Genomic DNA, 22,787 nt, shown 5'->3' on the forward strand with positions numbered 1-22,787 from the left:
GAAGACAAAGCTCTCAATTTACCAGTATATCTGTATTCCGGACCTCACCTATGGCCACGAGTTGTGGGTGGTGACTAAAAGAACAAGACTGGAGAAAGAGGCGGCTGAAACGAGTTTGAGGAGCTCAGGTTGAAGTACAGCTGCGCCTTGGATTGGAGTAGGTGGTTCAGGCATCTGGTTAGGATACCTTCTGGGTACCATGCACAATTAAGGACCTGGGAGGAGAGCCCACAGCAGACCCAGAGTCCACAGGGGGGATTATATGACCCTGCTGCCACTGGGACCCTACCCCGGATAAGCAAAAGACGATGGATGGAAGAATGGATGGATGGATGGATAGATGGATGGATGGATGGATGGATGTGAAAAAAAACAAATTATCTGTGAAAATATTCATTTCAAATGTGAAATTGAAGTGTCATTTCTCCTCTTATTTCCTTAAAGCTTTCACCAGGAAACACTGCTCCTTCATGGTGATATTACATATTGTACCATACTGACTTTCTGACAAAATGTTTTATTTATTTGTTTAGTTAACAATGACAATACATACAGGCATATATCTTTACATCTTTATTAAAAGATTACTTTTACATTTTAAAAGTAAGTGATGATTTACAGTATCAAATGCATTTTTCAGGTCCACTTTTTAAAATAACTGCTCTCACTGTATAATAAACACAGTGCTGACATGTTTTAGTAGAGACAATGTGTATGAGCTAAACCAAAGCAAATGATGTCTGGACTAACATCTTCAACATCTCCCTCAGTCAGGCCATCGTCCATTGATGCTGCAAACCATCCACTATAATACCAGTGGCAAAGAAATCAGTTGTATCCCGTCTGACCGACTACAGCCCCGTCGCAATGACACCAATTGTGATGAAGTGTTTCAAGCAGCTTATCAAACCACATATCACAGCCAGCCTCCCTGCATCACATGACCCACATCAGTTTGCTTATCATCCCAACCGCTCCATAGAGGATGCGATATCCACCACTTTGCACTCAGTCATCACTGATTGCCTATGCCAGAATCCTGTACATAGATTTCTGCTCAGCATTCAATACCATCATCCCCAGAGACTAATGGAGAAACTCCTCCTCGTTGGCCTGAACGCCGCCACATGTCTCTGGATCTGGGACTTTCTGACGGAGAGACCTCAGTCTGTCCGTGTCAGAAATAACACCTCCAACTCCATCACGCTGAGCACTGGATCTCCTCAAGGCTTCGTACTCAGTCTACTGTTGGTTACACACGACTGTGCATCCAGACACCAGGGCAACCAGATCGTCAAGTTCGAGGATGACAACACAGTGGTGGGACTCATTCATAAAAATGAGGAATCAATGTACAGAGAAGAAGTTTAACACCTAGAGGGTTGGTGCAGAGAAAATAATCTGGTGCTCAATGAGGACAAAACAGAGGAGATGATTATCGACTTCTGGAGGTTACAGCCTGAGCACCCTCTTCTCAGCATCAGTGGCCACACGGTGGAGAGAGTTGAGAACATCAAGTTCCTCAGAGTGCAGATCTCACAGGACCTAAGCTGGAGTAAGAACACCTGAGGGATCACGAAACAGGCCCAGTGGAGACTGTTCTTCCTGAGGAAGCTTAAACAAGCCTCTCTCCCTATCAGCATCCTCAGGACTTTCTATAGTGGTGTGGTAGTGAGCGGTCCGACATATTGTATCTTGATATGGTACTCCAGCTGCAGTATGTCAGACAAAAAAGCCATGCAGAGGAGTGTCAGAGGAGCTGAGAGGGTCATCGGATATTCCCTCCCCTCTGTCCAAGAACTCTTCCTAAGCTGCTGCAGGATCAGGGCTCTGAACATCATCAGGGAAGCCTCCCACCCTCTCCACATATTCTTTGAACTGCTCCTATCAGGAAAACGGTTCCGGAGTGAAAAAGGCCGAACTAACAGACTTATCAACAGCTTCCTCCCACAAGCTGTTAGACTGCTGAACTGCTGATCTGGAGCATGCGCGCTACTGCACTTCATCATTTTAGTTTTAATTTATGATACTTCTATATTTTATGTGTTTAATGTGTTTGTGTTATTGATCCCGGAGAAACGCAATCTCATTTTTGCTGCACTACTTAGCTAAATGACAATAAAGCATTGATTGATTGGTTGATTGATTGATTGATTGATTGAACACACAAAAGGCTGTTGCAGCTGAACAACAACTGAAATGAAACATTCCAAACTGCTGGAAAGGCTTTTGAGCCGGCTTTACTCATATGTGTTACAGTGGTTGTTCAGCATGTGTTTGTTATATCAAAACAATGAGTTGCTCTCAGAATTTAACGTCAGTGTACACGTCCAAAGGTTTTATTTAGCAATTATTGTGTCACACAAGAATGCAACAGTGCAATCATTAGGTAATTATATGGGTAAATAAATACATACTTAATAGTTAGTTACAATTCTAACTTGCAACAATGGATTTGCATAGAAACAAATGGAATACATAAAATTGCTAACAAAAAGGGTTTAAACTAAACATTAAGAAGGGGTAAAATATTGCCCATTCTCATACATCAGTTTGGGAGGGATGTGACTCCTAAACTGTAAATAATTAAAAAATTGTGTTTCAATGAGATTTAATTTGATCCTGAGCTGTCAAAAGTTATGAGATCTTTTATTTTAGAAATACCAGCATCCTTCCATGTTTTGAAACCCACATCTGAACAAGACTGCTTAAAATCAGGATTACATAAAGAGGTGTTGAAGCAGGGTAATACATTTTAAGACAGGGACACTTATAGCTCCACACAAATTTTAGAAATCCTACTATGAAGTGGTTTAAAAAACTTAAACTGAACTGGAACATCTTCACTGGATATAATGGCCATGATTGGCCATTAAATTCAAGTTGTTTTTTTGTTGCTATGTCATGCTGCTGATCTGACCAGCGCAGATTCTGAATCTCAGTGGGAATCCCTACTAAAATAAAGGACAATAAAAAGTACAAATGTCAAAGTGTATTCTTGTGGCTCCTCCATGTTTGTGTGACTGTGTATCACTGGTTACTGCGCCTGCTGAGAAGATTTTGCCTTGCACATTAGCCTCCATTCATGGGCTAGACAGCAGTATAGATAAAAGGGACAACTGTGTGTCAAGGTCAATAGAGCGGCTGATTACCTGAAGACAATTCAAAAATACAAATGCAGATTGAAATTCACCGGAAGGAGAGGTAGTGAATCTTCCTACATAGTGGGTGTAGTTCATTCTCCAGGTATTAGTCTTTGGTTCTTTAAAATAGTTTAAAACATCAACACTATATATTATATATATATATAATTACCATATCAGTCCATTCATGGAACTGATAAGCTCTCTATGAAACTAAGGACTAAGGAGCAAATAGAAAAGTATTCCCCTGTAAGTAATCACCCAGTTATATGATCTGAGCCTGACCTGCAGACGAGACGTGTTTGATTTGTTATCCCTAATAAATAAATCATATTTCATCATATTTAAAGTCAAGGTGCTGAGTATACTTTAACTACCTGTTATCAACAGTGTTGACCTTGTTCATTTAGACCACTATCTCATATCTCTGGCTGTGGTGGCCTTGCGGGCTGTTATCTCCTTCAAATCATCTAGGCATCTATTACAGGTCATTCATATTGATATGATTGTGAACTCCTTAGATATGCCTGTTAAGACCTTGGGCTTCAGGAGACAACCCAACCTTCCGTCTGACTTGAGATGAGATCAATTACTTTCCTGTGCAGTAAATAAGGTTTAATTGAACTGATGTCCCTGACAGTGTTGCGGACAAAAGCGTCAATCAATCAATCAATCAATCAATCAATCAATCAATCAATCAATCAATCAATCAATCAATCAATCAATCAATCAATCAATCAGCTGGAAAGAAAAGGATGTACAGATAGAAGATGATTATAAAAGAGATGCAAGCAATGATCCATGATGGGACTACCGTGATGTGATACAGTATGTCAGTGCACACTCTGTGGAGCAGTGAAAAAGGCGTTGAGCAGCTCAGCAGACAAGTGGGTTCTCTTAAGTGTCCTTAAAAAGTAGAGCTTCTATAGAGCCTTTTTGATCAGAGCCATGTAGTTGACTGTCTTTGTCATGTCCTCTGTGATGTGGGTCCAAAAGTACTTAAAAGCTGGAGAACCTCTCTGCTTCCTCTCCTGTGATGGTTAAATAACAGAATGTCCTCACTGTGTCCCCTGAAGCCAGTAACAAAACATAAACAACTTTCCGTAACATTAGTTATTTGTAGTTATTATGAGTCCTCACTGAAATAATATGATAATGCAGTTTTAAAATAAACTTGTTTGTTTTATTGTCACGACAGAACAGAGGAATATCAAAATATATTACAGGGTTTGTGGCGTTCTAAACATGCGTGTTGCCAACAGAGACGTTGGAGAGCAGGGGTGCCCACACTTTTTTAGCTTGCGAGCTACTTTCAAAATGACCAGATCACGAACCAGGAGAGACCACAGCAGTAGCGGGGAACGACAAAGGAGCCAGGCAGTGAATAATCCTAAGCTTGTGGTGGAGGGAGGACCAACGGAGCAATGATGGACAGCCCACAGACTATTGAGTACATCGGTTTGAAAGTGCCTCTCAACATTCCCCTTCTTTGGAATAGCAATGGTAGTTTGACAAATCAGACAAATGCACATTTTTTTGTATCCTTTCTTTTGTTGATATCAAGGCTACATTTACACATAGCCAGGTATTTACAGAAATGAATATTTCTCCCCCTCCGTTTTCAATAATAACATCGTGCACGCAACATCGTTTTCAAAAAAGTTGTCATTTACATCAACCCATTTAAATACGTCGTCAAGAACCATTATAACTATGCCAAACATATGGGCGGCAGTGTAGGGAGAAGGATAAAGCCATGCAAGCCAATCAGAATCCTCAGAATCAACAACAACGAATAACATGAGCGAATTCCTGTTCCTCTCAAAACAACAAATATGGCGCAAGGTTCGCTCGTGACAGACAGATAGGGTGCACACATGACGTTAAGCATTTTCTGGTGCACAATGTGATGTTTGACAACCTAAAACCCCATTTCTCCCAGGCTTGCTTATAGCTCCTCAGCTCAGCTGCCATGTGTTGGAGTTTACCCCAGTGAACGAGAGGGTTGTTTCCCTGGAGGGGTGTGACTGGGAGGAACGGCCCTCCCCGATCTCAACCAGAGTGGTGTTTTGGCACTGGACTTCTGTGCTACACCCTAGGCCTGAGGTCAATGATCGACTTTGTGGTCGTGTCATCTGACCTCCGGCCATATGTTATGAAAACTTGGGTGAAGAGAGGGGCTGAGCTGTCAACTGATCACCACCTGGTGGTGAGTCAGATCTACTGGCAGGGGAGGAAGCTGGACAGACCTGGCAGACCCAAACGTATTGTGAGGGTCTGCTGGGAACGTCTGGCGGAACCCTCTGTCAGGGAGGTCTTTAACTCCCACCTCCGGGAGAGCCTGGACCAGATCCCGAAGGAGGCTGAGGACATTGAGTCCGAATGGACCATGTTCTCCACTTCTATTGTTGACGCGGCTGCCTGGAGCTGTGGCCGTAAGGTCTCCAGTGCCTGTCGTGGCGGCAATCCTCGTACCCGGTGGTGAACTCTGGAAGTAAGGGATGCTGTCAAGCTGAAGAAGGAGTCCTATCGAGACTGGTTGGCCCGGGGGACTCCTGAGGCAGCTGACGGGTACTGGCAGGCCAAGCGAACGGCAGCACGGGAAGTCACGGAAGCAAAAACTCGGGTCTGGGAAAATTTCGGGAGGCCATGGAGGAGGACTATCGGTCGGCCTCGAAGAAATTCTGGCAAACCATCCGGCGCCTCAGGAGGGGGAAGCAGTCCTCCACCAATACTGTTTACAGTGGAGGTGGGGAACTGTTGACCTCCACTGGGGACCGGGCGGTAGAAGGAATACTTTGAGGATCTCCTCAATCCCACTGACATGCCTTCCATAGAGGAAACAGAGGCTGGGGACTCAGAAGTTGACTCATTCATCACCCAAGTCGAAGTCACTGAGGTAGTCGGGAAGCTCTGTTGATTATTTTTATTGACAGAATTTCTAGGCGCAGCCACGGGCCGGAGGGGGTGTGGTTCAGGAGCCACAGGATTTCATCTCTGCTTATCGCACATGATGTGGTCTTGTTGGCTCCTTTGAGCCAGGAACTCCAGCATGCCCTGGGGCGGTTTGCAGCAGAGTGTGAAGCAGCTGGGATGAGGATCAGCACCTCCAAGTCTGAGGCCATGGTTCTCGACCGGAAAAAGGTGGCTTGCCCCCTCCGGGTTGGGCTACTGCCTCAGGTGGAGGAGTTTAAGTATCTATATCACGAGTGAGGGAAGGATGGAGCGTGAGATTGACAGGTGGATCGGTGCAGCGGCTGCAGTAATGTGGTCGTTGTATCGGTGTGTCGTGGTGAAGAGAGAGCTGAGTCGAAAGGCGAAGCTCTCCATTTACCCGTCAATCTACGTTCCTACCCTCACCTATGGTCATGAACTTTGGGTCATGACCAAAAGAATAAGATCCCAGATACAAGCGGCTGAAATGAGTTTCCTCCGCAGGGTGGCGGGGCGCTCCCTTAGAGATAGGGTGAGGAGCTCTGTCATCCGGGAGGAGCTCGGAGTAGAGCCGCTTCTCCTCCACATCGAGAGGAGCCAGTTGAGGGATGACGGCTCGGGCATCTGTTTCGGATGCCCCCGGGACGCCTGCCTCGGGAGGTGTTCCTGGCATGTTCCGCCAGGAGGAGACCCCGAGGAAGACCCAGGACATGCTGGAGTGATTATGTCACCTAGCTGGCCTGGGAACGCCTTGGGATCCTCCTGGAAGAGCTGGAGGAAGTGTCCGGGGAGAGGGAAGTCTGGGTGTCCCTGCTCAGGCAGCTGCTCCTGCGACCCAGTCCCGGATAAGCGAATGAAAATGGATGGATGGATGGATGGTTTTCTGTGATGATCAGAAAGTCCACATCATCTTACTATCTGTCTTCCCTATCCAAATGTACTGGAAATCCAAAGTGCAACAAGTCAATATTACCTAACCAATTAACTCTTCCAAAATTTCTGACAAACAAGAACAGTGTGATGCCTTTAACAAGCACTTTGTTGCTGCAGACAATATATTTGAGAATTCTGGTTTATCAGCTACTGACTCATTTTGTGATGCCCCTACTATCTCAGTTAGCTCTAGACCAGGGGTCTCAAACTCAATTTACCTGGGGGCCGCTGGAGGCAGAGTCTGGGGGAGGCTGGGCCGCATCAGGTATTCCACAAAAAAAAGCTTTGTTAAAAAAAAAATCCAATATTCTCAAACGTCATTATTAACAGTTCTTTAACTTGAATGGGTTCTTCTGAATGTGAATGGTTCTTCTGAACATGAACTGTCCTGAGCATGAATAGAACTTTCATGTTCCATTCAAGCCCTTTGAATCAATTCACTAAAAGGATTTGTTCAAAGGACGATAAAAATTACAAAATGATGCGCATTCTCTCAATGAAATAAATACACTGCCTATTGCATTTATGTATTGACATTCATTATTATTTATGATTATTTTAGTGTTATTCATTGTTATTTGCAATTATTATAGTTTTTACATTTGATAACATGAAACACTGAAGCAAGTGAAACAAATGATATTATATAGAAATGTCTCTGTAATGTTTATTGTGTGAGGCATTTACTATGGAGTAAAATATTTTGATGAACAAATCTTTTTCCGCAAATGATTCAGTACATTCCATTCACCCAAAAGATTTTTTCGAATGATTTATCTGTGAACGTCACATCATTGCAGAGCAAGCGTGGAGTGCATGAAGCTGGGACAGTGGGACACTATTATTTATTTATTATATGCAAACCATGGGATGCAGCCATGGAAGCATTATTAACTGGCTATTATTTTCTATAATAACTCCACGGATACAGAGGGCGCTGCTTAGCCAGCCTCATTGTACGGCCTGGCCAACACCGATTTTGCGTTGACTATATCACTGAGGTGGGTAGACCCCTGATGAGGCTCCAGCCTAGCCTTGACCATCGGCCCCAACGCAGTACGGTGGGCGGGAGCTGGCTGAGTGGTGCCGTCTGAGGTCCACTCCCCTTGGTGACGTAGTCAACAGAACATCGGTGTTAGCTGTTAATCTGATCATTAATTTGCAGATTTGTCATGATATCAAATCATCTGCATGGACAGTGGTGATCATATCGGCGTCAACATTCAAACAAATCAGCCCATTTCAACAGATGGAAGAACAAAATACGATCCGCATGACGCTGAATCCAATGCCAGTAACACTGACTTTGAATTTCAAAGACAATAAGAAGTAGTTATTCTATCACAGCTATGCGATGTTACACGGGCGCCACCATAGTTGTTGTGAAATGTTTCTCTGCTTGCATCAAGCCAGGCTGATGGCCCACCGCTGGGAGCCATATACCCCATTGTGATTGGTAGGTTCGTTCAGCTCCAGCTTGAGCAACAAAGGGACCTTCCACACACAACACGGCAAAGTGCCATTCACATAAAACTCGCAGGCTGCACTAACATTAAACATTCATATCAAGGTGGGGGCCACAAAATATGGCTGTGAGTTTGAGGCCCATGCTCTAGACCCTGTAGTTTCTAATTAAGGTCCTTCTCTGGTCACAAAGTATTTGAAGCTCTGTGTGGCATTGGTCCTGAAAAGTCTACAAGTGCTGATCAGTTGGATCCATATCTTTTACAACTAGCTGCTCCAGTTATAACTGATGCTTTGACACACGTTTATAACGTAACTCTAAAAACTCGAATTATTCCAACTAAGTGGAAAACTGCTCTTGTTTCTCCACTGCACAAATGTGGTCCTGCAGATGACTTAAATAATTATCGCCCAATCTCTAAACTGCCTTGTTTGGCTAGAATATTAGAGCAGCTTGTTAACAGTCAATTGAAAAAGTTTTAATCTACTTTTAACACTTTAAATCTTCATCAGTCTGGCTACAGATCTGCACACATCACTTTGACAGCAACAACTAAAGTTGTCAATGATATTGTCATGGCCCTAGATAATAAACTAGTCTGTCCTCCTGTTTTTGTTGACCTCTCTAAGGCATTTGATACAGTGGACCACTCATTACTTTTAAAGCATCTCGAAACCATTGGTTTTATAGGAAATCCCTGAATTGGTTCAAGAACTATATATCAGACAGATGTCAAGCCGTGCTAGCTGATGGTTATCAGTCAAACTTTTTAAGTGTATTAAAAGGGATTCATCAAGGATCCATTTTAGGCCCTATCTTATTTACCCTATATATTAATGATTTTAGTATTGGAATAGTAAATCGTACAATTCATCTGCATGCCAATGACACTATCATCTATTCAGTCCCCCCCTCTGCTGATCTAGCTATTTAAAACCTATAGTCCGATTTTCACATTGTAGAGCAAACTCTGACTGAGCTTAAATTATTACTTAATCCCAAAATGACAAAATGCATTGTTATTCACAAGATTGTCACCTTCTTTTCTTATAAACAATAGTATCTCTACATTGAATGGGACTCCTATTGAAAGGGTTTCAAATTACAAATATCGGACATCTGGATAGTTAATATGCTGTCACATTTCCAAACTAACTAAAGAGTAACAACAACAACAACTTGTTCAGGCCACTTTTTTACCTGTTCTAGATTATGCTGATGTCATCTTCATGCATGCTGCTCTCTCAACACTGAAGCCCCTTGATGCAGTGTAACATTCTGCACTGTGTTTTATTACAGGTGTTGGGTTTAGAACTCATCACTGTGTTCTTTACAACAAAGTTGGATGGCCATCTTTGTTCTGCAGTCTGATTGTAATTGAAATTTATGATCATATTGTGTATGTGTTTTCATGTATTTTCTACTCAGGGTGTCATTGGAAAAGAGAGCTTGCTCTCAATTGACCTTCCCTGAATAAATAAAGGATTCATTCATTCATTCATTCATTCACCCGCCATGTCTTTGTGTGATGCAGAAAAGGTGAACGGATGGTCTCTACATGCATGGTTCCCACTCTGAAGCATGGAGGAGGAGGTGTGATGGTGGGGGGTCCTTTGCTGGTGACACTGTTGGGGACTTATTCAAAACTGAAGGCACACTGAACCAGCATGGCTACCACAGCATCCTGCAGTGACATGCCATCCCTTTCAGTTTGCATTTAGTTGGACCATGATTTATTTTTCAGCAGGACAATGACCCCAAACACACCTCCAGGCTGTGTAAGGGCTATTTGACCAAGAAGGAGAGAGATGGAGTGCTGCTCCAGATGACCTGGCCTGCACAGTCACCTGACCTAAACCCAGTCGAGATGGTTTGGGATGAGATGGACCACTGAGTGAAGGCAAAAGGGCCAATAAGTGCTCAGCACCTCTGGGAATTCCTTCAAGAAGTTGGATAACCATTTCAGGTGACAACCTCATGAAGCTCATCGAGAGAATGTGAAGAGTGTGCAAAGCAGTAATCAAAGCAAATTCATATATTTGATGCATTTGATTTGATTTACATTTCTTTTGATTTCCAATTTCTTGATCATGTAAAATTGTGCATAATTGTATATTTGGATCTCCTGGAGTCCTTGAGTATAATTAGTAATAGTGTCAAAGTATGGTATATTTTTGATTAATGTGGTATATGCTCAACAAATGGTGACTGTGGTTACAGTTAAAACATCTCACATCTACACGTGTAGAGAAAATATTACCACTACAGCCTCAGCTACTGTTTAACCACAACTTCCAAAGCACACACACACACACACACACACACACACACACACACACACACACACACACACACACACACACACACACACACACACACGGGACCTTGAATCTATTTACCCACCCAGATGTGCTATCACAGCTTGGTCCCTTAGGTAATGGACTCCAGTCAAGGCCATCACTCACACACATACATGCATGGAATCCCATTTCCTAGAGAAAGTCCTGAGACAGAACAGGCTTGGTGATTTATATATATATATATATATATATATATATATATATATATATATATATATATATATATATATATATATATATATATAGTAGTAGTAGTATAGTACTGGTATAATAATGGTAATCATCATTAAGGGTTAGGGTTAGGGGGGTTAGGGTAGGGTTAGGGTTAGTTGCCTTACTCGTTTGCCTTATATATATATATATATATATATATATATATATATATATATATATATATATATATATATATATATATATATATATATATAAATGATGATTACCATTATTCTAAAACAAATTCACAAAATTGAAATGGTCTGAAAATGAAATCTGGGGGCATGTTTTTGCAAATATAAACAGATGAATTTGTGTGATGTGAAGTTCATAATTTTAACAACAGATCTGATCTAGCAATACAATTTGCAGGTTTTGAACATCCTTCATCCAAAACTACATGTAGTGTAATGTCAAAGAAAATTATTGCAGATGGTATAATAATGCTCATTTAGTTGCACCACAAATACAGAATAAAACTTGTTTGTGCTGACGCTGGCTCCAGTAATGACATCATACCATTCCTGTGAATCCGCCCTTGGGTCCACCCTAAGGGTTAAAGCAGGCATAAAAACCTGCCGCACACTGCCTGTCATCACTCTGGGTTGAACCACCACTGCTTACTGAAAGATAGTCACAGGTTGCTTCCTTAATCTGCAGTGACAGGCAGTGTCACTTTGCATTCATTGTCTCTGCTTTGGAAAACTCATAGAAAACATCCTCTCTTCATCACCATGATTATAAGCATCGCTCTGATCTGGGCTGTAGTGGTGGGATTCTGCTGCCTTTTATGGCTTGCTGTGGGGATACGACGCAGGTAAGGTTTTTTTGTTTTTTTTTGCTGTAAGCTGTTACATTTTACTAAAGTACTGTGATAGGAATGTCCTGATCTAGAATGATCTGAGTGACGCATAGATCAGCATGAATATAGCTTTTTCCGGGAAAACTATGTTCATGATTCAAATGGCCACTGATGTAACCAAACTATTGTGAATGACACAAGTGTGCCTGTTGACAAGACAAAAGCTTTTGTAAAGATGATCACAGTTATTTGGTATGCAGCTGATTCAGTGTGCAGTGAACAGTGTGCTCTCAGTGCTTGGCTGCAACCAAGTAACCCTGTTTAAAGTTCAGCACTGAGATGTTGTGTATTCACTTGCCACACATATTCAGGATAAAGATGGAGCTGATTATGAAGATGGGCGAGACTTTAAAAGACTAGGTTGGCTGGGTGTAGGTGTCTCAGGACCACATTTTCCCATAGCATGCTCTCTCTCACACACACACACACACACACACACACACACACACACACACACACACACACACGCACACACACACACACGCACACACACACACACACACACACACACACACACACACACACACACACACACAGACTTACAAGGGAAAATCATTATCAGCCAACGCTTTCATGGCCAGTAATAACTCTAAAAACTTCAAAAATTAAAAAAAAAAAAAAAAAAAAAAAAAAAGATAGGGAGAGAGAGAGAATTCTTCCCAAAATGCAATCTATGAAGCTTCAAACAAGAGTTCATGAAAAACTGCTATTTTTGAGATTTGAAGAAGCTTTGGTTGGACAGAGACAAAACAAAAAAGGTTCCATGTGCTGGTTATAAATTGGATCAATCTTGATGAATATTGTGATAGCAAGCAGTAAAATAAGCTAATTAAAAGGGTTGGGCATCAGGCATCAGAGTTTAAATCCAAGCAAACAACAACCCAATACAGAAAATCTTCAACCATGCATCAGTGTTTCTGGTGGTAGTTTTTGCTTGTTTTGGCTCAGTACTGAATATTGTCTGTCTATTTCTTGTCAATGGCTGTAGGCGACCTGGTGAACCTGCAGTTGAGAATGGCTTCATCCCATACCTGGGCTGTGCTCTGCAGTTTGGGGCCAACCCTCTCCAGTTCCTCCGCAGCCGCCAAAACAAATACGGCCATATTTTCACCTGCAAGATCGCAGGCCAGTACATCCACTTCCTGTGTGACCCCTTCTCTTACCATTCAGTCATCAGACAGGGGAGACACCTTGATTGGAGAAAGTTTCACTTTGCTACATCAGTCAAGGTCAGTTTTTGTGATTTCATGTTTTAATTTTTAAACCTTAATCTGTCGGGATTTTTTTTCTTTGTCTGTGAGTGTAAGATCTTCTTTCATTCCTCACCAGGCTTTTGGCCATGACAGCTTCGACCCTCGCCATGGCCACACCACAGAGAACCTCCACCAAACATTTCTGAAGACGCTGCAGGGTGAGGCCCTGCCCTCCCTGATAGAGACAATGATGGGCCACCTCCAGGATGTCATGCTGAGATCGGATACACTTAGCCCCAGCAAGGACGACTGGGAGGTGGATGGCATCTTTGCTTTCTGTTACAAGGTAATAAGTAGTTCACTATCAGGCCTAAGGCTCTGCAATAGATTGTAGTAACAATCCATATAAGACTTGCATCCAAAAAATTTAAATAAAACTTGATAAAAAAATAAATTTGCATTTCCATATTCTCTATGCCCCACATTTGATAACAAAAACAACGTATTTGTTCCTAATGGGTTTCCATCTGTCCTGCTGTACTCCAGGTGATGTTTGAGTCTGGCTACCTGACACTGTTTGGTAAAGACCTAGGTGAAGATAAGTGTCAGGCCCGGCAGGAGGCTCAGAAAGCCTTGGTGCTAAATGCTTTGGAAAACTTTAAAGAATTTGACAAGATCTTCCCAGCATTGGTGGCTGGCCTGCCCATCCATGTCTTCAAGAGTGGCTACAGTGCCCGCGAGGTGAGTGTGCTTTTCCTACAAGTCTCAGTGGAAGCAATGATCAAATAAACATAAGAGAAATGTGTGTATCTGAATGTCTTTTTGTACTTATTGTCTACAAATGTCTAGAACCTTGCAAAAACCATGAATCCTGAAAACTTGTCCAAGAGGAAGAACGTTTCAGATCTAATCGCTATGAGGATGATCCTGAATGATTCCTTATCTACCTTCAATGACCTGAGCAAGGCCAGGACCCATGTCGCTCTGCTCTGGGCTTCACAGGCTAACACCCTACCTGCTACCTTCTGGAGTCTCTTGTATATGATCAGGTATGCTGTTAGTTCTATTTTTCTTTACTGTGTCTGTAAAAAAGTGTGTTTGGTCATGGAGTCAGATCAAGAGTCTGATGCCAGTCAAAGTGTGTCAGCTGCAGAAAGATTTACAAGCTCTTCACTATTTTAGCAGAATGAATTTTCTATGTATTCTAAGGCAAATCAAAGCTTCTTCCAAGCTGTTGCTTTGAGATACTCAATTAAGTTCACTGAAAAACACAATTTGCTCCTTTTAGAAAACCTTAACAATTACAAGGATAATTGTGAAAATACAGTGATGAGTGATGCAAATACAAAGGAGGTGTAATTGTAGTCTCTGACATCTCTAAACCATGCAACCAAAAATAAAATGAGCTGTCTTGCTGTTGTCAGCAAAGTGTCAGGTATGACTAATTATTATCACAAAAACACACCTCTTCACAAACAGCCAGACCAGTCTAACTGGCTGCCAGATTTCCACCGGCAATGATTATATCGTTGCATGAACCACCAGCAGAGCGAGTTTGACTGCAGGACCATTTGTGTTCCTTTGCCTTACTCATGCAGTGTTTATCCACCTCAAACTTTTCTACATTAGCAGAGTGCGAACGTCAGTTAGCAACAACACACAAGGACTGAACAGTGGCTCCTCCCCACAAAACATTGCCGTTTCAGAGGAGCAGAAAATGCATACTGTATGTTTAACAGGCTGTTTAGCTTAAGTACTTAGCTAACTAGCTAAGCATTCACCTCCCTCAGACTTGCACCACCATGACAAGAGCTCGGGAAAAAAACATTAATCATGTGCAGCGACATATATTAGGACAAATTGACCAAAATCCTCATGAAAACCCATTAAGATTTTATCTTATCAGTGACAGTAACATTATTAACTGGCTGTGTCATTCTCAGGAGTCCAGATGCTATGAAAGCAGCTCGTGAGGAGGTGCAGAAAGTACTGGAGGACGCAGGTCTGACGGCTGACCCCAACAACCCCACACTGAGCTTCACCAGGGAGCAGCTGGACAACATGCCTGTTCTAGGTAAGACTACTGGGGAGGAGTTATCGTTGTAAGACTGGTATTGCATACACAGTATACAATAAACCACTGTGTTCTAAATACATTATTTAGCCATGTTTTGTTCCTTTTGAATGCAGTGAATAGATGTTATAAACCTATTGTCTTCCTTTATGTCTTTCTTTCGTCCTATAGATAGCATCATAAAAGAAGCCATGCGTCTTTCCAGTGCTTCCATGAATGTGCGTGTTGCCAAAGAGGACTTCTTGCTACACCTTGACAACCAAGAAGTGTACCGTATAAGAAAAGATGATGTCATTGCCCTATATCCACCCATGTTGCACTATGATCAAGAAATCTATGAAGATCCCTATGTAAGACCACTGTATAACAACTGCAAAATAATTATAACAGTCTTTCTTAAGCAATCGCTATAACTTGAAACTACTGAAAACTCCTGTTCCTCTCCCCCTCTATCTTCTACACACTACAGGAATACAAGTTCGACCGTTTCCTTGATGACAAGGGTCAGGAGAAAACCACTTTCTACCGCAATGGCCGGCGACTGCGTTACTTCTATATGCCTTTCGGCTCAGGGGTCACCAAATGCCCTGGCAGATTTTTTGCTGTGTATGAGATAAAGCAGTTCCTTACCCTGGTGCTGTCCTACTTTGACATGGAACTATTGGACCCTGCTATTAAAGTTCCACCTCTCGACCAGTCCCGTGCTGGTCTGGGAATCCTCCAGCCTACCTACGATGTGGACTTCAGATACAAGTTAAAATCGGACTACTAGGCTTTGTTGTCAAGCAGAGTGAACTACTGTACATAGTGTATATTTTGGAGCTGCTTTGTTGTATGTGTAAATAGACCGAATTTTATGTGTTGCTTTAATTTGCTGCTAAAACATTTAATCTGCATTAATATAGGCATATATCTTCCTACAAGCCTTCTCTTTACTGCCAGGACTAATGTAAACTGCCCTCAAAAATGTCAAAAAAAAGCACAATACACATGTCCCCAGTGTCCTCATTGGTAGTCTTTAAAAGATCATTGTTATTTCAAAATGAAGTTAAAAGTACAAAATGCCTAATATCAAACCTTGGACAAACAAGATATCCATCTTAAAATGTAATGTTCCAAGACTAGTTCTTTTGTAATGTCAAGTATACATGACTTGTAGTGAATTGACTGAACATGGGATAACACTGGTTTGCCCCTTTAAGCTTGAGAGCCTCTGGAGGTTCCTGTTTCTGCAGCGAATCAAGTTCTTTTTATATTTGTCACACAGAATGTTGAAAAATCTGGGTGTCATTTCACAATAGCTCATTTTTTTCTCCTGGGTGAAATTGCTGAGTAATAAATGCACAATTGTTATCAGAATCTCTTTCCGACTTAACCTTGTAGCTGAAGATACAGTTTTCATCAACCTTGGACATTGTTCGTTTAGGCTGTCTCATGCTCCAACACTGCTGTCACTTAGGACATGCCTGATTGCTGGTTTGATTGTGTATATCTACCCTGTCAGTATTGTTAGATAATTCAGGTACATGAAAGAAACAAAGGACTGGACACGGACATCAGAATGAAGCCATACTTTGACTGCATTGAGGATATACACTTAAAGGTGTTACTGTTTTCAATGGAACTCCCCCAACTCCACATTAATATTTAGAGGCATTCACCTTCCATATTACCAGTTTAAAAGTGGTGAAACTGAAATTGGGGACAGGATACCACTGTAAACATACACAGCTTTTTTATTTTTTCCATTGACAAGCTAAGTCTTTTCATGGTTGGACAGTGCAATCCACGTACTGTATATATGTTGACATGTACATACTGTGCAAATGGGTAATAAATCAATACATTTGTACACCTGCCTGGACTGTGTTCTGATGTCTCTATCTGTTAAACTTAGTGCAAATACAACAGATGAACCTTCCCTTCCAAGATCTTCAGCGCACATTCTCTCTCTCTCTCTCTCTCTCTCTCTCTCTCTCTCTCTCTCTCTCTCTCTCTCTCTCTCTCTCTCTCTCTCCATTAGGAGCACCTGTTGAGAGTCAGGTAAAGAGTCATGCTTATCAATTTTGGGACTGCTTTAAGACTGCTTCTGGCTCATGTCTGTTCATGGGAATAGGATAGGGACAAATGACACGAAGGCTGCTCAGACAACAGGGAAATCAGAGACTGTTGCGGCCATATCTTTACAGAGACCTGTCTCCACCATAACATCCCAGATAAAGCTGTTGCTCTCGACAGGCAGAACTTGATCCAAACCAACAGAGTGCAGGACTACAGCTGGATGAGGAGAGGTGTTTTCATAGTTCATGCTTGGTGTTCATAATCAGTCAAAATGGATGTACAGTGTTTAACAGTGTCAAACTTGTAATATGAAAATGAATACCTAAATATCTGATCTACTGCATGTTCCCTTGGTGTGGCATGAAGGAGTTCTTCACACTTTCATTTTATCATGCAACCCTGTGTTGTATAATGACAAATGACCTTGAACCTTGAATCTTGAGCTGAACTGAGGTCAATGCAAGTAACCTTTAATAACCCTGTAAGCCTGCGGTCCCGACACAAACAGTTGGCTTCACAGTGGACTGTTTGTGTGTCTGGCCAAGATGCAGAGTATTGCACCAAACTAAATCAATGAATAAGAGACACGTGATTTGTGTTGCTGCCAACAAGCACACAATTGTCAAGTCAAGGCCAGCTGCATAGGCACATGTAGGCTATGAATGGTCTCCACAGTCTCCAATGTTGTCATTTCACAGTCACATTGTGAAGACTCACTTCTCATATGCAGACTGGAAAGTCGGTCCCCTCAGTTCTGATCACGGTATGTTTCTTACCTGAAGGGAACCCAATACAATTCAAAAGTCTGACATTATTCTGTTCTCCTATTTATCCATGCTTCAAAACAGATCCCAACAAGTACACTGCTTACTTGGGTTTGGGTCATCTTTTCTCTATCCACCTGGCCCTTTATGTGTTTTGCTTTCTGAATAATTGCTATAAACCTGAATATTTCTTACCTTGCCAGTATCTGACAACTTGTGTCATTTCTCCAAGCATTGTTAGTACCCCCTCATTGGCCTGTAAGACAGCCACCATGTGGGGGGGATTTAAAAAGAAGTTAGCATCAGTTAGCAGCAAACTTAAAGAAGACCAACAATCATGTCAATTAATTGAGGATAACAGAAGATCTGTGTGCATACTAAACTCCAAACAGTGTTTGAGCTCAACAAGGGACGGGCACTGATTACTTTTGCCACTGTTTAGGAAGTGCTTCCCATAAAACGGCACACTCTACACTCATGCTGTTACACGTCATGCGTTTTGTGTTTGCAGAATGCTATTTAATATCACACACTGGAGTAGCACCATATCACTATATCAAAGTAAGGAAGGGTCTTTGATGCTGCTGTATTGCACAACTGGCTACGGTCGTGTTCGAAAGACTGCAGAACACTCCTGATTCTGACACAACTCAGTTGTCATTTATGATGACCTCGAGCACCTTGTTGTTCTGACAACTTCTGGAAAGCAGAAATCTTTGCTCACCTGTGTCGGATGTGTAAGATATCAGTGGCTTATAGCTTTTTGATTAACCACAGTTCAATATTCTGCCAATGCATGTTTAATTCTAGAGTTAGACCTTTGTGCTGCTGACAGAAAACAAAGGCCTTGAAAGCATTACACGCATAAAACTGATAACATAGGGGCCATGACCTTAAGTAACTTGATGAGAGGTTACTGCAGGTGAAACCATGAGCGCATGAGTCAGCAAGACACTGACTTTTCTTTTTAAATAGATGTGTGCAAGTGTTATTATCGCACGATATCTGTCTATATGTATACTGCAAATACTATATAAAGCAATAAGGCTTGGAAGTGTGTTTTTTGTGTAATCATCTTCTCCACGCCTGACTGACACATAGTATAGTACATGTGAGAGAGTCTGATCTTGAAAAATACAAGACAACACAAATGAACTCACAGTATGTTATGGTGTCATTAAGGTCCAAGTGTCATTGTAAAGGAGGAAGTCCTGGTCAATAAGGCATTTTAATATAACCTTGTTGACCTAATGTTACCTAACAAAGTGTGTGTGTGTGTGTGTGCGTGCGTGCGTGCGTGCGTGCGTGTGTGTGTGTGTGTGTGTGTGCGTGACAAAAGACGAACAAGTACTTACAAATAACCCCTACTTCCCCATCATCTCTGTTTAGACAGTGTAGAAGAGCAAACAGGTTTTTTTACAAATATGTGGATGAACTTGAAAACCCTCCACAGATGACCCTGAGCCTCAGTGGTTGACAGATTTGGTCAAATCCAGTAAAAACTGATCCCATACACTCAACAAAAGCTCTTCTGTAGCCATTTTATCCCCACAATTAAACTTCATCCAGGGTATTTGAACTGTATAAAAGGGTATGAGGAGGGCTGGTGAAGGTGTGACATTTTGGATTCCATTTGACAGTGGTGGTTGATGAAAACTAAAACAACTTGATGTGTGGCGGATTGAATTCAAATTCAAAACACTTTATTTGTCCCCAAGGGGCAATTTAAAAGGCATGAGGAGCAGCATCGTTACAAAAAAAAAAGGACAAACAAAATAACAACATACAATCATATAAATTGCTATAGTCAGTATGTTTATGAATTAATGAATATGAATGTTTATAGATGGATCCAAATGCTGACAACCAGACTGGAGAAGATTTTAAGGGGATTTATTTTACAATCAGTGAGAGAAGTGCAGTTCAGGGATAGCTCATCAAAGCAGGATGAAGAGGACTCCATGAGTTGAGGTCACCAGAGGTCAGGAGACTCCAGAGAATGCAGAGAAGCTTAGTGGCGAGCTGAGTGGTGGTGATACGGTGTTACCAGACGCCAACGCTGGGGAGGAACGAGGTGAAGCAGTTACATCTTGATCAAAAGCCAAAAACAACAGCTAGGTTAACTACGACAGTGTTGTGTCAGAAACACCCTGCAGCGAATCAAGAGTAGACAAGGTATTTAATGAGGATTGATGAGGAGAGGTGCTGCAGGTGTGTGTGTCAACCTCCCACCCCTAACCCGAAAGACACGCCCAGCCTCTGCTGCACCTGAAACACACAGGAAAAGGAAAAACACATCAAGCACAGAAGATCCATCTGAAAACTCAAGGTCTTCATTACTTTGCTTACTATGAATTTTACTATGTTCTATATAGAACTCTAAGGTTCTATGTCCTCTACCAAAGAACCATCTGTCCAAAAGGTTCTACACTGCAGAAAAGGAATTTCTTTATTCTGAGAAATATGTAAATATATATCTATATATTTATATATATATATATATATATATATATTTTAATAAGACATGTAAGCTGAGCTCATTTGAACCTGTTACAATGGTTTCCCCCAGCAAGGGAACAGGATTGTTTTCCTTGATTTAAGAGTGACACCACTTGCACAAATTTGAGTCTTGTGAAACAAGAACAATTAAAGCTTGTATACATATTTTTTTATTCATTGTCAATGCTCTCAGACTGACAGAACAGAACCTGCTGCTTCACATTCCACATATTAAGAAAACAGTGGTCCTTCTACACAACACACAGTGCATAATACAAACAATCATGCTGAACAAAAACTGCATTGCTCACAACAAACACATGACAAATACTGAGAATAACTTCGACCCATAGACTGCATTCTGACTGAGTCACAATGCATGTGGTTCAAGCAGTAGGATCCTTCAAGTCATAGCATCATCATCACATGAAAATACCAAAGGCTGTTATCATATCCAGTAAACTATGTCTAAATATGGCACCAAATTTCAGTTTGAGTCAGTTTAGCGCTCTCTCTCTCTCTCTCTCTCTCTCTATCTCTATCTCTCTCTCTCTCTCTTTCCCTCTAATTCAATGTTAAGCATTACTTAAGATCCAGGTTATTTTGATACATGAGCTTGCAGAGGTTGTACACATGTATTAGCCTTAATAAATGACAAGAAATGGCAATGCAAAAGTGACAGAGATGCACATCTTCAACAAACAACAATTGAGTCACCAGAGAGAACCACATCAAATAGTTTGCCTTCACAGGCTTGGTATAGTCCAATCACATCTCCAGGATAATATTTCAGAGGAACTCCTTGCAAGTAAAACTGTAATATGAAGTTAAATCTACAAGATTATCAGCAGATATCAGTTCAGTTTGCCATGTTTGGATCTTGATTTTGCCATGTAATCACAGACGGCATTGGTCGGCTTTGTCTCGAACCCCCCGTTCGTTCCCCCTCTCCTACCCTCATCAAGCCTCTTTCAAATCAAACAAAATGACCTTAACGCTAAACAATGGCATGGTCTTCCTTAGTGAATGAGACTTTGTGAACCTTTGTGAGATTCCCAGAAGTATCGCACCTGCACCTGCACGGGGGAGGGGCACTGCCCAGTATGCCCTGCGTGAGGGAGGGGGGCTGCCAGCAGGGTATGCATGAGAGTGATTAACACTTCTCAGACACTCCCCTTGGCTCTGATTAGTTGTATTTTTTTGCAAATATAACAAAAAGTAGTTACAGACTACAACTTTAAGTACTATTTGAAAATGTGTAATTAGTCATAATATCTTGTCTTGCTATCATTGCTATATATTAACTTGAATGCATTAATTCAGAACTCTTACTTCATGTAAGAAACTATATTCAAGAAAAGTGAATCATCCACTTTGATTCTTCCTCCCACAGAAAATTATATAAGACAACTGTGACAAAATAATGCCAGGAAGCTTCCTTCAGAATACGCTAGATATTACAAAAAGAAAGAAAGAAAGAAAGAAAGAAAGAAAGAAAGAAAGAAAGAAAGAAAGAAAGAAAGAAAGAAAGAAAGAAAGAAAGACAGACAGACAGACAGACAGACAGACAGACAGACAGACAGACAGACAGAAAGAAAGAAAGAAAGAAAGAAAGAAAGAAAGAAAGAAAGAAAGAAAGAAAGAAAAAGCTTGATCAGAGGGAACTGTGAAGAAGAAAAGAGCAGAGGAGCAGAGGAGAAGAGAAGGAGTACAAATCATAGCTTGGCAGTTGGGCATCAAAGAGCCCCTCAACTGGCAGAGTTCACCTGTCTGTAGTTCAAAGGGGAAAAAATTACATTGGTTCCATTACTGGCAAAATATGTTATGAAAAGGCCATGGCCAATGGAAAGTGTCAATTATCCATCATGGAACACTTTATCATGTGTCTTGGCCAGCAAAACGTGGCAGGAAGGGAAGGGGAACATGAAAATGGGAACTTTAGACACTTTTTCACTGGATAGCAGAATTTGATTCCATCCTAAAGCAACATCTGCAAAACACCCCAGAATGCTAAGTACTTTTCCTTCTAAAACTCAGAATGCATGCTGTGCAGAGGAGTTGGAGAGACCCTGTTAAAGGAAATAAAGGAGGCCAAGTATTTTACTGTAGTAGCCAATATTACGCCGCTGATCTAGCAGAATCTACATAACATGAGGTGCTTCTCCCCATTCTTTCCACTCCCAAGAAGACCAGTGTCACCAGGAATTTGTATTTAAAGGTAGCATTTTTATTTTTGATTCAGAGGGAGAGAAAGCCAAAACAACAAACAAAAGAGTCTATCGCCTT

At 41.5% G+C, this 22,787-nt stretch overlaps 1 protein-coding gene across 1 annotated transcript; it reads left to right on the plus strand.

Moving 5' to 3' along the window:
- Window positions 1-11,782: 11,782 nt before the first annotated feature.
- Window positions 11,783-17,029, plus strand: LOC119010568 (cytochrome P450 7A1-like). The gene is made up of 8 exons (XM_037082795.1): window positions 11,783-11,865; window positions 12,899-13,139; window positions 13,240-13,449; window positions 13,650-13,844; window positions 13,953-14,152; window positions 15,047-15,177; window positions 15,349-15,527; window positions 15,647-17,029. The coding sequence occupies exons 1-8, from the start codon at window positions 11,783-11,785 to the stop codon at window positions 15,947-15,949; spliced, it is 1,542 nt and encodes a 513-aa protein (XP_036938690.1). The 3' UTR covers window positions 15,950-17,029.
- The last annotated feature ends 5,758 nt before the right edge of the window (window positions 17,030-22,787 follow it).

The sequence above is a fragment of the Acanthopagrus latus genome, chromosome 21 (genome assembly GCF_904848185.1).
Source record: "Acanthopagrus latus isolate v.2019 chromosome 21, fAcaLat1.1, whole genome shotgun sequence".
In the NCBI taxonomy this organism is placed as follows: Eukaryota; Metazoa; Chordata; class Actinopteri; order Spariformes; family Sparidae; genus Acanthopagrus; species Acanthopagrus latus.

What these genes read in the sequence shown, in the direction of transcription:
- LOC119010568 (XM_037082795.1), top strand. Translation starts at nt 11,783, where the DNA reads ATGATTATAAGCATCGCTCTGATCTGGGCTGTAGTGGTGGGATTCTGC. An exon ending in GCTGTGGGGATACGACGCAG is followed by an intron (nt 11,866 to 12,898) that starts GTAAGGTTTTTT and finishes CAATGGCTGTAG; the next exon opens with GCGACCTGGTGAACCTGCAG. An exon ending in TCTTTGCTTTCTGTTACAAG is followed by an intron (nt 13,450 to 13,649) that starts GTAATAAGTAGT and finishes GCTGTACTCCAG; the next exon opens with GTGATGTTTGAGTCTGGCTA.